At 38.6% G+C, this 13827-nt stretch overlaps 1 protein-coding gene across 3 annotated transcripts in view; it reads right to left on the bottom strand.

Annotated features, from left to right (window-relative positions):
* Positions 1 to 13820, bottom strand: part of WDHD1 (WD repeat and HMG-box DNA binding protein 1) — a 62308-nt gene extending 48488 nt beyond the window's left edge. Inside the window, exons 1-3 of one of the 3 annotated variants that reach the window (XM_077909361.1) lie at positions 13692 to 13820; positions 13387 to 13488; positions 3852 to 3963 (exon numbers count right to left, since the gene is read on the bottom strand). In XM_077909361.1, the coding sequence (XP_077765487.1) occupies positions 3852 to 3963; positions 13387 to 13463 (189 nt within the window). In that variant the 5' untranslated portion in view covers positions 13464 to 13488; positions 13692 to 13820. Of the gene's footprint in view, positions 1 to 3851; positions 3964 to 13386; positions 13489 to 13571 lie in introns of those variants that run through there. The other 2 variants (XM_077909360.1, XM_077909362.1) reach the window with 2 other exon arrangements.
* Between the last annotated feature and the right edge of the window lie 7 nt (positions 13821 to 13827).

The following is a 13827-nucleotide window of genomic DNA, read 5'->3' on the forward strand; positions in this document are numbered from 1 at the left end:
AGAAAACACCCAAAGGATCAGGGATTTGGTCAGATCACTCTTCTCCCTGGTGCACTGAAAGGAATGGATCCCAGCACAGCACAGGCTGTCCTGAGCTCCAGCCCACTGTGTTCCTTACCAACTGTGTCATTTGCCCTTCCTCAGAGCTTTGACTTTCCCAAGAATAAAACAGAGGTAATTCCAAGTACTTGCCCATATCTTTGTTAAAAGACCTCGACAATGTAAAATACCACGCAAATGTTAACTATTACTACCAGTTGATTTATCTCATTTTCACTATTTTGGAGAGTGATTTTCTCTACTTTGTTCTCAAACAAAACATCTAACCGTACTTCCATATACCACTGACTCCAAGAACAGAAAGTATATCTATAAGCAATTATGTTTAAATGAAATCTGTTGTAAAATTCTCAGCTTAACATGGCTATTTGGTAATCTCATTTCAATGAAGTATCAAATTATTCTTAAAGCCAAAGAAAATATTTTAGCACAGACTATCAGACTTGTAGTGGATTGAATAATGGTCCCGAAAAGTCATGCCTAAATCCTTAGCCCAGGTACCCGTAAATATGATCTTATTTAGAAATAGGGTCTTTGCAGATGTAGTAAGTTAAGGATCTAAATCTAGTGACTGGTGTCCTTATAAAAATAAAAACAAAAACAAAAACAAAAACAGAAAGATCTGAGACACAAAGACACAGAGAAGAAGGCAATGTGAAAATGGAGAAGGGAAAAGAAAAAAAGAAAATGGAGAAGGGGTTGGATGATGTTTCTTCTAATCAAAGAACACTGATGATTATCAAAAACCCCAGAAGCTAGGAGAGAGGCATGGAGAGGCACTTTCCCTCAGTGCCTCCAAAGGAGCTAACCCTGTTCACACCTTGATTTCAGGCTCCTTGCTTTCTGAATGGTAAGACAATAATTTTCCACTATTTTAAGCCACCAAGTTTGTGAAAATTTGTTACAGCTGCCCTAGGAAGTTACTAGAAGACCACTTTTTTCTTTATAGTCTTTTCATACACAAATGCAGTGCATATATACTGTAGAAGAATAATAACAACATGAAATTATTCTGGGCAAAAAGTAAATTTCCCTGCCCTTATGAAGTAATTTCCATTAACATTTTGGGGTGAAGTCTTTCTAACTTTCTTAAATACACACACACACACACACACACACACACCCATATATATCCTTTATTTTAACATAGACTACATAATACAGACTACTTTGCAACTTTTTTTCAACTCACTCTATCTCTGTAGATTAAGATATACAGCACTTATTCATTTTCTGTGTGTGTGTGTGGTTGCATAGTAATACATTACATGAGTATGCCAAAATTTATAAAACAGGGGCACCTGGGTGATTCAGTCAGTTAAGAATCTGCATTGGGCTCAGGTCATGATCCCTGGGGTCCTGAGATCCAGCCCCAGGTTGGATCAGGTTCCCTGCTCACCTTTCTCTCACCATCTCTCTCTCACATAAATAAATATTAAAAAAAAAAAACTTTATAAAACAAATTCTCTTGAAGGACACCTTAGTTCTAAGTTAAGCTATTATAAATAAGAGTTTCACTAATATCCTTGACCACAGAAATATGAAAGTGTTTAAGAATTTACTCAGGGTATGGGGCACCTGGGTTGCTCAATGGTTGGGTATCTGCATTTGGGTTGGGTCATGATCCTGGAGTCCTGGGATTGAGTCCCACATCTGGCTCCCTGTGGGGAGCCTGCTTCTCCCTCTGCCTCTCTCTGCCTTTCTCTCTGTGTCTCTGATGAATAAACAAATAAAATCTTAAAAAAAAAAAAAAGAATTTACGCAGGGTAAATAGTCAGAAATGAACCTAGTAGATTCCAAGTTTAACACACAGTATCAATTTACTCTTTTTTGAGAGAGAGAGTACAAGTAAAGGGGAAGTGGGGGTGAGAAGCAGAGGGAGAGGAACAAGAGGAGCACATGCTGAGCACAGAACCTGACATGGGGCTCCATCCCACCACCCTGATAGCACGACTTGAGCCAAAATCAAGAGTCAGTTACCCAACAACTGAGCCACCCAGGAACCCCTCAACTTACTTCTTAAAAAGCTCCCCAGGGGTGCCTGGGTGGCTCAGTTGGTTAAGTGTCTGATTCTTGATTTCAGCTTGGGTCATGAGATGGGAGTCCCACATGGAGCCTGCTTAAGATTCTCTCCCTCTCACTCTGCTCCTCCCCTCTCTAAAAAAACAAAAAACAAAAAACAACAACTCCCCAGTTACACTTCCAGCAACTGTTTACAATAATGTAAAATAATAGAAAATATATATTGGTCTCTGCTTCCCATTCCTGGCACAGATTTCCTAAAACCCTTGTAACTTCCTAAGTAAGTAAGACTATTAGAAACAGCTTTTGTTCTAATATTTGATCTTTGACCCCAGTTCCTGACACAAATCTCCTAAATCCCTTCAAACTTCCTAGGTGATAGAAATGTTTTTTGTTTTAATAGGGCAATTCTTGATGGGCTCCTGGATAGTTTCAGGATGTGAGCTAGTCATCAGAAAAATCAAACCATGATTAGAAGCTTGGAACTTTCAGCCTTACTCCATCATCATCTGGGAAAGGAAGAAGGGCTAGAAATGGAGTTAATAATCAATCATATCAATGTAACGAAGCCTCCATCCTAATGGTATGGGGTTCAAGGAGCTTCCGGGTTGGTGAACACATCCTTGTAAAAGGAGGGTGGGAGACCCAAACTCCATGGGGAAAAAAGTGCCTTCCATACTTCATCCTGTGTATCTCTTCATCTGGCTGTTCACCTGTATCCTTTATCTATATACTTCACTATATAATGAATTGGTGAGTGTTTCCCTGAATTCTGTGAGCTGCTGTAACAAAAGACTGAATCCAAAGAGGGGAGTCAAGGGAACCTCTGATTTGAAGCCAAGTAGGACAGATGTTGTAGGTAACCTGGGGACCTACGACTTAAAACTGATATTTAAAGTGGGGGGCAGTCTTATGGGACTGAGCCCCTAACCTGTATGGTCTGTGTTCCCTCCTGTTAGTGTCAGAATTGAACTGAACTGTAGGACACTCAAGCCAGTATTACAGAGAATTGCTTGGTATGGGGGAGAAAAAACCCACATATCTGGTGTTAGAAGTGTTATGAGCAAGGTAGTAGTATGAGAGTAAAGGAAAAAAATAGAGTGTTTTTCCTTTACAAATACTTCTCCAAACCCTCACTACCACTAGAATTAGCAACATTTTTCATCCTTACCAATCTGATAGAAAAAAAATCCAGTTGTTTAATTTATATTTGTTTATTAGTGAGTTTTACCTTGTATCTAATGTATATTGATCATATAATTTTTCCTTCTGGGAATATATTTTTCATTATATATGACTTTTTTTTAAGATTTATTTATCTGAAAGACAAAGATCTTGAGTTTCTCTCCCTCTGTAAAAATTTCAGGTAATTTATGGCAGTATTATTTTTTTTTTAAGATTTTATTTATTTATTTATTCATGAGAGACAGAGAGAGAGAGAGAGAGAGAGAGAGAAAGAGAAAGAGAGGCAGAGACACAGGCAGAGGGAGAAGCAGGTTCCATGCAGGGAGCCCGATGTGGGACTCAATCCCGGGACTCCAGGATCACGCCCTGGGCCAAAGGCAGGCACTAAACCGCTGAACCACCCAGGGATCCCCCAATTTACAGCATTATTACGCATATTTGAATATTATTATTTCATAAGAGAAATAAACAAAAAGCACATCTACATTCAAACCTTCAGCAAAAATATTCTTCACCCATGCATAAAAAAAAAAAATCACACAGCAGTAGCATTTCTCATCAGTTGCTGTAATTGTTTTTAATACCTTCAAAGTACACGAATATGCCTTTTCTCCAACGTTAATGGACTTAGGATCATCATCATCCAAGTCTTCCCAAATCCTCACATCACCATCACTTCCACAAGTCACAATATAACTGTGAAGGAAACACAGTCATTAGAAAGTCATCCAAGTTTCAGAAAAGAAAAAAGTCACCCAGTTTCAAGCCTATTAATTTTTTTGGAATATTATTTTATCTTTTTTTTTCAATAAAATCAAGGTGTTAGTGAATGTTTTCTCATTTTACATATATAAACCTTAAATAATGAGAACTGCTAATCTCCTATACTATAAAATGAAAGGTAAATTTATAATGATCCCTACAATTCCTCCTTGACAAAAATTCTTTATTTGTAATAATGTAAGAAAGACAAGTATGTAATCTCTGTTAACAGCAGAGCACCATTGTGCCTCTAATACAAAGCAATCTCTGACATATAAAAGCCTTGATAAATGTTTGCTGAATGAATACGTGGATGGATACAAGAGTTTAATTATCCAAAACTAATTATTCAAATGGCTGACTGTATCTCTCAAATCTTGTTTTAAATCTCTTTTCCTCCAGCTGATTTTATTCACTTGGTATGTGTCCTAACTATATGTGTCCTGACATAGAAAAGCAAACAAAATACAAAAATAACTTGGCAAATGGCAAAGAGAAGCCACATAAAGAACTGTAGAGGTTCTTAAGAAAAAGATTAATTCCCACTTGGAAGATCTGAGGCATTCATAAGAAAGTGGTATCTATAGTGGGAAGTCAAAGGGCAAGCAGGGCAAGTAAAACTGGATGCTGAAACTGGTGAAAACAACAGTTCCAGATGAAACCACATGAATCAAAATATGAAGTTAGTAAAATGTGGGGGAGTTCACTTAAAATAAACAGTGCACGAAGTCGAGAAAGAAAATGTAGATTAGGGGTCATCCTATTTTTACAATAACAATGCAAGAATAAGGAGCTTAGACTCCCTTCTCTAAGAAATAAATAGGAGGACCATTAATTTGTTTGCCTAGGACATTCCTGATTTATGCATCCTCTCGCTGTGTCTCTCATGAATAAATAAATTTTTTAAAAGTTTTTTTAAAAAAAGATTTCTCACTTTATAACATAGGTAAATCTGAAAGACAACCGCCATCCCAAACCTTTCTTGATGGAACATAACTAATACCTTTCACAGACAACAGGTGTTGATGGATGAAAACCAAAGTGAAGTCAGTCAAGAGGCCCTATAGAGTGCTGTCTTTCAGTCTTTAGTAGTGATGGAGTAAATATTTCATATTACTGTCCCTAATATTTGCTGCAACTAGCCAGCCCACAAGGGAGATGTAAAGTTGCAGGTGTCAGTTGGTGGTACTAATGGAAAGTTATAGTGAAATATAATGGAATTAATGAGAAATACATGTAAGAATAATTAAGCAGTCCTCTGAAGAGCTTTTAGAATAATCGGATCATTCTTCTGACAGTGTTTTCATTTACTGTAGGAATAAAACTGAATGTTAATTTTATTATTGATTATGCCTTTTATAAAACACCTTTCTGTAGCAACTAAAGAAAAATACATCAAGTACATGTTTTTTGTTGGTTTGTTTTTAAAATTTTATTTATTCATGAGACACAAGAGAGAGGCAGAGGCACAGGCAGAGAGAGAAGCAGGTTCCCTGAAGGAAATCCAATGCAGGACTCAATCCTGGAACTCCGGAGTCATGCCCTGAGCTGAAGGCACGTTCAACCACTGAGCCACCCAGGCGTCCCTATCAAGTAAACATTTAACAAAAAATTAAATACTAAATTTCTGCTTCTCAACAAGTTGATAATGGAAATGTAACATGAACAAAATGTTAGTTGATATTTACCATGGGGGCTATAGTAATAACACTAACCACAGGAAAGTCAGAGGACACAAAATTCCTGAAGAAACTTGAGCATCTACTTTGTAGGTTAGTAGTTATCTTGTGACTCCCTGAAAATCAAGCTTCGGCAGCTGCAGAAAGCACTTTGCATTTTGTCAAGCATGACTTTTCATAATTCAATATTGTTCAATAGAACTTTTGGAGAAGCTAGAAATGGTCTATGTCAGGCTCCTGAGCAATTAAAATGTGGTATAAAATGTAGCTAGTGCGACTAAGGAATTGAATTTTAAATTTAGTTAACTTTAATTTAAATCGAAGTAGTCATGTGGCTAGTGGCTATTGTACTGAACTGTGCATCATTAAAACAGATGACAGTGCTCTAAATTAATTTTGTTCAGTTTTCATTTTAAATTTTTTAATGCAAGGTATAAAGTAATCGCTGTTAATATGTTGTCTCCATTAGTAAAATAACTTTTCAAACAGTTAAATGATACTAGTTTTACATCAATGTCATCAGAGGGTTTAAATAGAAAATCAGTCAGATTACTTCCATTAATGGTTTAATTTTCTCTTCAGTTCATGGAAACAAAGCAAAGTTTTTAGAAGCTTTCACTGTGAGAGTGAAATGTCTAAGGTTATTGGGAATTCTACTTAACTTCATTTGAAAAGTTCAATGGTAAAGATAAAATTCTTAATTTTTTTAAAAAAAGATTTTATTTGTTTATTCATGAGAGAGAGAGAGAGAGAGAGAGAGAAAGAGGCAGAGACATAGGCAGAGGCAGAGGCAGAAGCAGGCTCCCTCTGGGGAGCCTGATGCGGGACATGATCCCAGGATCTGGAATCAAGACCTGAGGCAAAGGCAGATACTCAACCACTGAGCCACCCAGGTGACCCAAAATTCTTAATATTTACAGTAATACACATTTTAGTTGAGCACAGCATTGTAGTAAAAACAATGTACTTACTGAAATAAGAAATCTATGAAACACAAATGTACTTGGAATTGGGACTTTAATTCATAACCAAATGCACTATGATAATGAACCAAACAAAATGGAAGCCATAGTTGTCAAAGTTTGAGATAATTTTATTTATACTCAGGATGACAACAAAACTTTTATAACAAATTGATGTTAAATACACAAAAATACTTCAGCATTTCATGAGATGCTTTCTCTTCTGCCTATCAATAAGATTTTTTAAGTACTTGAGCCTTTGAAGAATGACTTTATAGGACACTTAGGTGCCCTACAACAACAGTGTTATTACTGGAAACAAGTTCCCTACATTTTAGTTGCACCTTGCTTAATATCAGTTAACAATCTTTAATTTAGGCATTCAACTTAAGCCTTTGAAGCTTTTAGTAAAATGCAGTTAATGAAAACAAAGCTTATGCAGAAAGATACTAAAATATATCCCTAAAAAGCAAATAAGAATTGATCAAATTGTATATTAAAAGCTGAAAGAGTAAATGACATAATTTTGAAATTTTCTAATTGTACCCTGGAACAACCTGACCTGTAAGAAGAATCTTCTGAGAGAATTCCTTATTTATTTATTTATTTATTTATTTATTTATTTATTTATTTATTATTTTTTAAAGATTTTATTTATTTACTCATGAGAGACACAGAGAGAGAGCAGAGACACAGGCAGAGGAAGAAGCAGGCTCCTCGCAGGGAGCTCGATGTGGGACTCAATCCCCGGACCCAGGATCACACCTTGAGTCAAAGGCAGATGCTTAACCACTGAGCCACCCAGGCATCCCGGAATTCCTTAACTGTATAAATTTATGTTCTGTGCCAGAATAAAATGAAATTGAGTAGGCTTAAAATTTTTGAAAACATTCAAAGAAACCACAATTTACTTGATGAACTTTTGTCTTATGTTAAAGAACTAAAAAAAAATAAAATAAATTAAAAATTAAAAAATACTGAAGAGCTTACTATTGAAAAAGGATAGTCTGAATGCAGGCAAAAAGACAATCTATAAAAATACTGAAGGTGAAGGATCTACCCATTCAAAATAAATTTTTAAAAACTGAGACTCTTCCATTTAGTAGAATGTGCTTACTGGGTATGTGAAAACCTAAAGAGTATTTTCTTTTTCTTTTTTCATTTTTGTTTTTTAAAGATTTTATTTATTTATTCATGAGAGATGGGGGCGGGGCAGAAATACAGGCAGAGGGAGAAGCAGGCTCCATGCAGGGAGCCTGATGTGGGACTTGATCCCAGGACTCCAGGATCATGCCCTGGGCCAAAGGCAGGCACTAAACTGCTAAGCCACCCAGGGATCCCCTAAAGAGTATTTTCTTATTGAAAAATATTATGATTTAAAAATAAAATTTTAAAAATTAAATTAAATTAAATTAAAATTAAAAAAAAATAAAATAAAAATAGAATTAACTGAAGGTCTCACTTCAAGGTCTTACCATAAATGTAACTCTTAGGTAGACTACAGCCTATTTTATTTTATTTTATTTTATTTTATTTTTTTAAAGATTTTATTTATTTATTCATGAGAGACACAGAGAGAGGGGCACAGACACAGGCAGAGGGAGCAGCAGGCTCCATGCAGAGAATCTGACGTGGGACTTGATCACACCCTGAGCTGAAGGCGGTGCTAAACCACTGAGCCACCTGGACTGCCCTGCAGCCAATTTTATAAGAAAAATAAAAAGAAGATTGTATTTAAAAATATATTTTTCAGAAAAATATTAACAACACCATGTTTCAGATAGGCTAAAAAACTGATTAAAGTACATGAATATGGGACGCCTGGGTGGCTTAGTGGTTGAGTGCCTGCCTCCAGGCCAGGGTGTGATCCTGGGGTCCTGGGATCAGTCCCTGCATTGGGCTCCCTATGGGGAGCTTGCTCCTCCCTCTGCCTGTGTCTCTGCCTCTCTCTATCCGTCTCTCATGAATAGATAAATAAAATCTTAAAAAAAAAAAAAGTACATGAATATGTATCAAGAATCTATGTAAATAGATTAATGTTTAGAAAATCAACGTAAAAATTTTTTTTAATGTTTTAAAGTCATAAATGTTCTTACAAAAAAATGTTTTGAAACAATTTTTTAATAGAAATGTTATAGATCTGGGCAGCCTGGGTGGCTCAGCGGTTTGTCTTCAGCCCAGGGTGTGATCCTGGAGACCCGGGATCGAGTCTTGCATCGGGCTCCCTTCGTGGAGACTGCTTCTCCCTCTGCTGGTGTTTCTGCCTCTCTCTCTCTGTTTCTCTCATGAATGGATAAATAAAATCTTAAAAAAAAAAAAATGTTATAGATCTAAGACCAAAACAACATAATTTTCCAATCAATAAATAATTTTTTTTTAATATTTTTTTCTTTATTTATTTATGATAGTCACACACACAGAGAGAGAGAGAGAGAGAGAGGCAGAGACACAGGCAGAGGGAGAAGCAGGCTCCATGCACCGGGAGCCCGACGTGGGATTCGATCCCGGGTCTCCAGGATCGCGCCCTGGGCCAAAGGCAGGCGCCAAACCGCTGCGCCACCCAGGGATCCCAATAAATAATTTTAAAAACTAATTTTAACTCTTTGAAATTCTTCTCCCCACTCCCAAAGTTGTCCTGGTTTACATGATAAAAGCATTGTAAGTTTCTGAGCAGAAAATCACTGTAAGAGCTAATTCTATCATGTCTTTATCCTCCTTGTGACATAACTCAAAAAGCCACCGTTACCAAAGCATTTCTTACCATCTGGATTCTCCATCCTCAAGAGCAATGTTCTTTCCCTTATCTCACCACCCCTCCCTGACCCTTCCTCTGGGCCTCATGAAATTCATGGTCAGGCACCAGAAAAATCTCTGCGTCCTCAGTTTTCTGAACATTTCTTCTGAGAGCACTGCTTCCTCTTCAGTCCTCTTAAAAGGTGGCTGATTTCTCTTCTACATTTTTGTGGGGCCTGTTGGTGGGCCTTCCTTGCACTTCACTACCACTCCCAATTCTATTGCTACGACCTATTTTAAAAAGCGAGGGGGGGGGGGGCAAAAAACTGCTACCAGAATACTACAAATCCCTAAAGAGAAATCTCCCATGTTCCCTAAGGATTTTTAGCACAAGGTTCATTGTCATTCTCTAACACTATTCCTATCAGAATTCTTAGAGTTTTCTGTACCCATGTAGACAAAACCTTGTATCAGATCTTGTCCTCTACTTCATCTCAGAGTACCATGGTCATAGCATTGATTTTGCCTTTACCAGTATTGTAATATTGGTAAATTTAAATTGGTAATATTGCTTCATAATTTCTTTTTTTAAGATTTATTTATTCATGAGAGGCACAGAGAGAGAGACAGAGAGAGACAGAGAGGGAGAGAGAGACAGAGAGAGAGAGAGAGACAGGCAGAGACACAGGCAGAAGGAGAAGCAGGCTCCATGCAGGGATCCGGGGTCTCCAGGAGCACGCCCTAGGCTGAAGGCGGCGCTAAACAGCTGAGCCACCTGGGATTCCCTGATTCATAATTTCAATCACCTAATCACTTAACTTTTCACCTTATACACTTAATATCCTAACTTCAACTATTTTTTATTTCTACAATCTAGTGAAACTACCTCCTTACTGTCTCTCACTCCCTTCAAATTCTCACATCCTTCTTAATCTGGCTTAGGTTCCAGCATGTCCTTAAATGCACTCCTTTGCCTCATTCTCAAACCTCTTTCACTTTGTCATACTTACCTGGCAAAACCCCAACCCTGGTTAAATCCAACTCTACTGCCTATTACTAAGTTTGCACTTGCAGAGCTAAACATGGCTGGAGAAAAACACATAACCGGGTTATCTGGTCTCACTTTAAATTCATGATCACTAACTTAAAGAAGGCCTTCAGTGCTGCCCAGTATTCCAACTAACATTTCCCTATGCCATTCAGCTTTCCCACTCTTCTAATCACCTATCTCATATCTACTCTTTCTTCAAACCTCTACTGCCTCCCCTCTTTTTTTTTTTTTTTTTTAAGATTTTATTTATTTGGGAGAGAGAGAGAGTGAGCAAGAGAGAGAGAATGAGCAGGGAGAGCCAGAGAGGGAGAAGCAGGCTCCTCGTTGAGCAAGGTGCCCGATGCAGGGCTCAAACCCAGGGGCTGGGATCACGACCCCAGCCAAAGATACTGAGCCACCCAGGGGCCCCATGCCTCCCCACTCTTACATAATGACTTTGCTTCTTATTTTATTCAGAAAACATAAACAGTCTATAGAAATTGGCCACATGTTCTCCCCATCCCTTCTAGGTGCTCCTTTCCTCCAGTTGTGAATTTGACCATGCTCCTATCTTTAGCCACTCTCTCCCCCTTGTACACTATATTGTAGCCCCTCTCACCTACTCAAGGTCATCACTCCAGCAATTCTCCCTTTCTCTTCTAACATTAATTTATCCCTCTCTGTTGAATCATCTGCACTCATATATATACTGTATCTTTCACCGTAAAAACCTTTCCTGACCTCACATTCCTATCCAATTACCCTTACTCATTGTGTGTCATCCTAACTCCTATCCTTCCTTTCTGTTCTCTTGAATTCACTGTGACAAGGCTTTCATTCTTACCACTCCATTAAAAAAGCCCAAGATCACACAACGCCTCTACATCACTAACTCTAATGGTGAATCCTCAGTCCTTAACTTTACCCACCAGCATTTCACATAGTTTATTATTTCCTTCTTAAAATGCTTACTTCATTATCCTTATAGACATCATTCTTGTCTCTTGGTTTTCGCCTTTTGTCATCACCTTTTCTTAGTCTCCTTAGTGGATCTTCCTTCTCTAACTCAATCTCTAAATATTTTGCAATGTCCCAGGGCTTAGCCCTTAAACCTCTTAACTACATTTACTCCCACCACAGGTGATTTCATTTAAATTCATAGCACTGAATATCTGATTGACAACTTCCACATTTAGATATCCAGCCAGGATCTCAATCCTGAACTCCAGGTGGTATCAGCAAGATAGACATTTCTATCTCTAACACATTTCTTCTCTTAGCATTAGACCCATTTATCCAACTGTCTACATCTCTAGTTGAATATCTCAAAGAAATATTCCAAAACTCCTAATTTCCACCCACATTCTACCTCTGAAATAAGCACCTCGCAAGCATCATTTCCTCAAATGTAACATCCAGAAACATAGATTTTTTTTTTTTTTAAGATTTTATTTATTTATTCGTGAGAGACACAGAGAGAGGCAGAGACACAGGCAGAGGGAGAAGCAGGCTCCATGCAGGAAGCCTGATGTGGGACTTGATCCCGGACTCCAGGATCACGCCCTGGGCCGAAGGCAGGCGCTAAACCACTGAGCCACCCGTGGATCCCCCAGAAACATATATGTTATCCCATACATCTCCCTCTCCCCTTCATCTTTAACGTCTGACCTATCCTATTGATTCTACCTTTTAAGTATTTCCTGAATGTATGCCCTTTCTTCCATACAGGTCTTCTCTAGTCTAAGCTTCCATCACACTCCACGACAGACTAATACAGAGAACTCCTGTCTTTCTGCATTCACTTCTACTTCTCCAATTCATCCTCTGTGTAACTTCTCAAAAACAAGAGTCTGATCACATCTCTCTACTTCAAGTTTTTAATAAATTCCTACTACTTTTAGAATAAAAACAAGATTCCTTAATAAAGCCCAGAAGGTCCTAGGTAGGCTGCCCACTGCCTACCTTCACAGATTCATCTCTCATGAACCTCTGCACCATACTCTACATTTTGTCATCCCTACCTTTCCTTCAGTCCTATGAGCATTCCATGGTCCCTACCACCAACGGAATTTTGCAGTCTTCTCTCTGTCTGGAATGCCACCACCACCCCATCTTACTATATACTTCCTAATGCCTACTCAATCTTCAGATCTCATCTCAAGAAACAATGCCTCAGAGAAACTGCCTCCTCAAACCATATCAACTTTCCTTCATACATGCTTTATTATTGCACCTATCACTTACTATTTCTAAACATACATTACTTTGTGCTCAAGGTCTGTCAATCTAAAAAGACTTTAAGGTCAATGAAGAAATAGATTGTGCTTTGTACTACTGTATCTGTAGTCTCCACCAGACTTGACACGCAAATCTTTTTTCAATGAATCAATCAACACAGGAGTGAGGGCGGAAGCCACACAACTGGATAGTACTGCAGAGGAATGGAATTTAGAAAGATAAAAGGGTTCCGGGAAATATCGCAATTTAGCAATCAAGCGAGGAATTAAGTTGGAAAAAAAAAGCCATCAAAAAGCTAAAAACAACAATTAATAAAACGAAACAGCATCACAAAAGCCAAGGAAAGATACTACACCAAAAATAGAACGGGCCACTGAATTTTACAAGTAGGTAGCTAGAGATCTGACAAAAGAATATTGCGGGACACAGAGAGGAAGTCAACAAAAGGAAAATACAGGAGAAAGCTCACATCTTTCTAACCCCTCTGGAAATAAAATTTTACACTCGTTAACTTTTTCAATACACTAAGACTACAATGGCGGTCCGAATCGAACAACAAACCTAAGGAAAATATATGTGCCATTTTAGATTTCAGCCTTATTATTTCTCTCTACCTGGGTGAGTCATATTAGCTTGACTGCTTAGCTGACCTATAACAACTAAAGTTCTAATATTTACACCCGAAACGATCTTTTCGTTTCACAAAGGACCTTACCTCCCCAAATCGTCAAAGCAGACATCTGTGTGTCCCTCGGTATGTCCAAATCTCATCGGCTTCTGTGTGGCAGGCATCTTTTCTTCTACCCACCTAAAAAGGCTTTATAAAAGCTAACGTTATTTTAAAGGTAAGGAAAGGCGGCGGCTGAAGGGGAAGAAGGGAAGTTAGTCTCCCGGCGATACCTTTTCCCCCACCCGAGCGGCACAAACGAGATACAGCAGAGGGTCTGTCAGACGATAAACCGGGAAAAGGACACGCTTCTCTTCAGTGCGCGGATACCGGCACCTGGAAAGGGGACTCACCGAGCCCACCGAGCGCCACCACTGAGGAAAGGCGCGCTGCAGGCGCCCGCGCAGGGCCGCTTCCCGCGCTCCGACGTGCTCGCTGCACTGCGCCTGCGCCCGCTCGCCCACGCCCAGCGACGGGCGGGACCGAAGT

The sequence above is a fragment of the Canis aureus genome, chromosome 9 (genome assembly GCF_053574225.1).
Source record: "Canis aureus isolate CA01 chromosome 9, VMU_Caureus_v.1.0, whole genome shotgun sequence".
In the NCBI taxonomy this organism is placed as follows: Eukaryota; Metazoa; Chordata; class Mammalia; order Carnivora; family Canidae; genus Canis; species Canis aureus.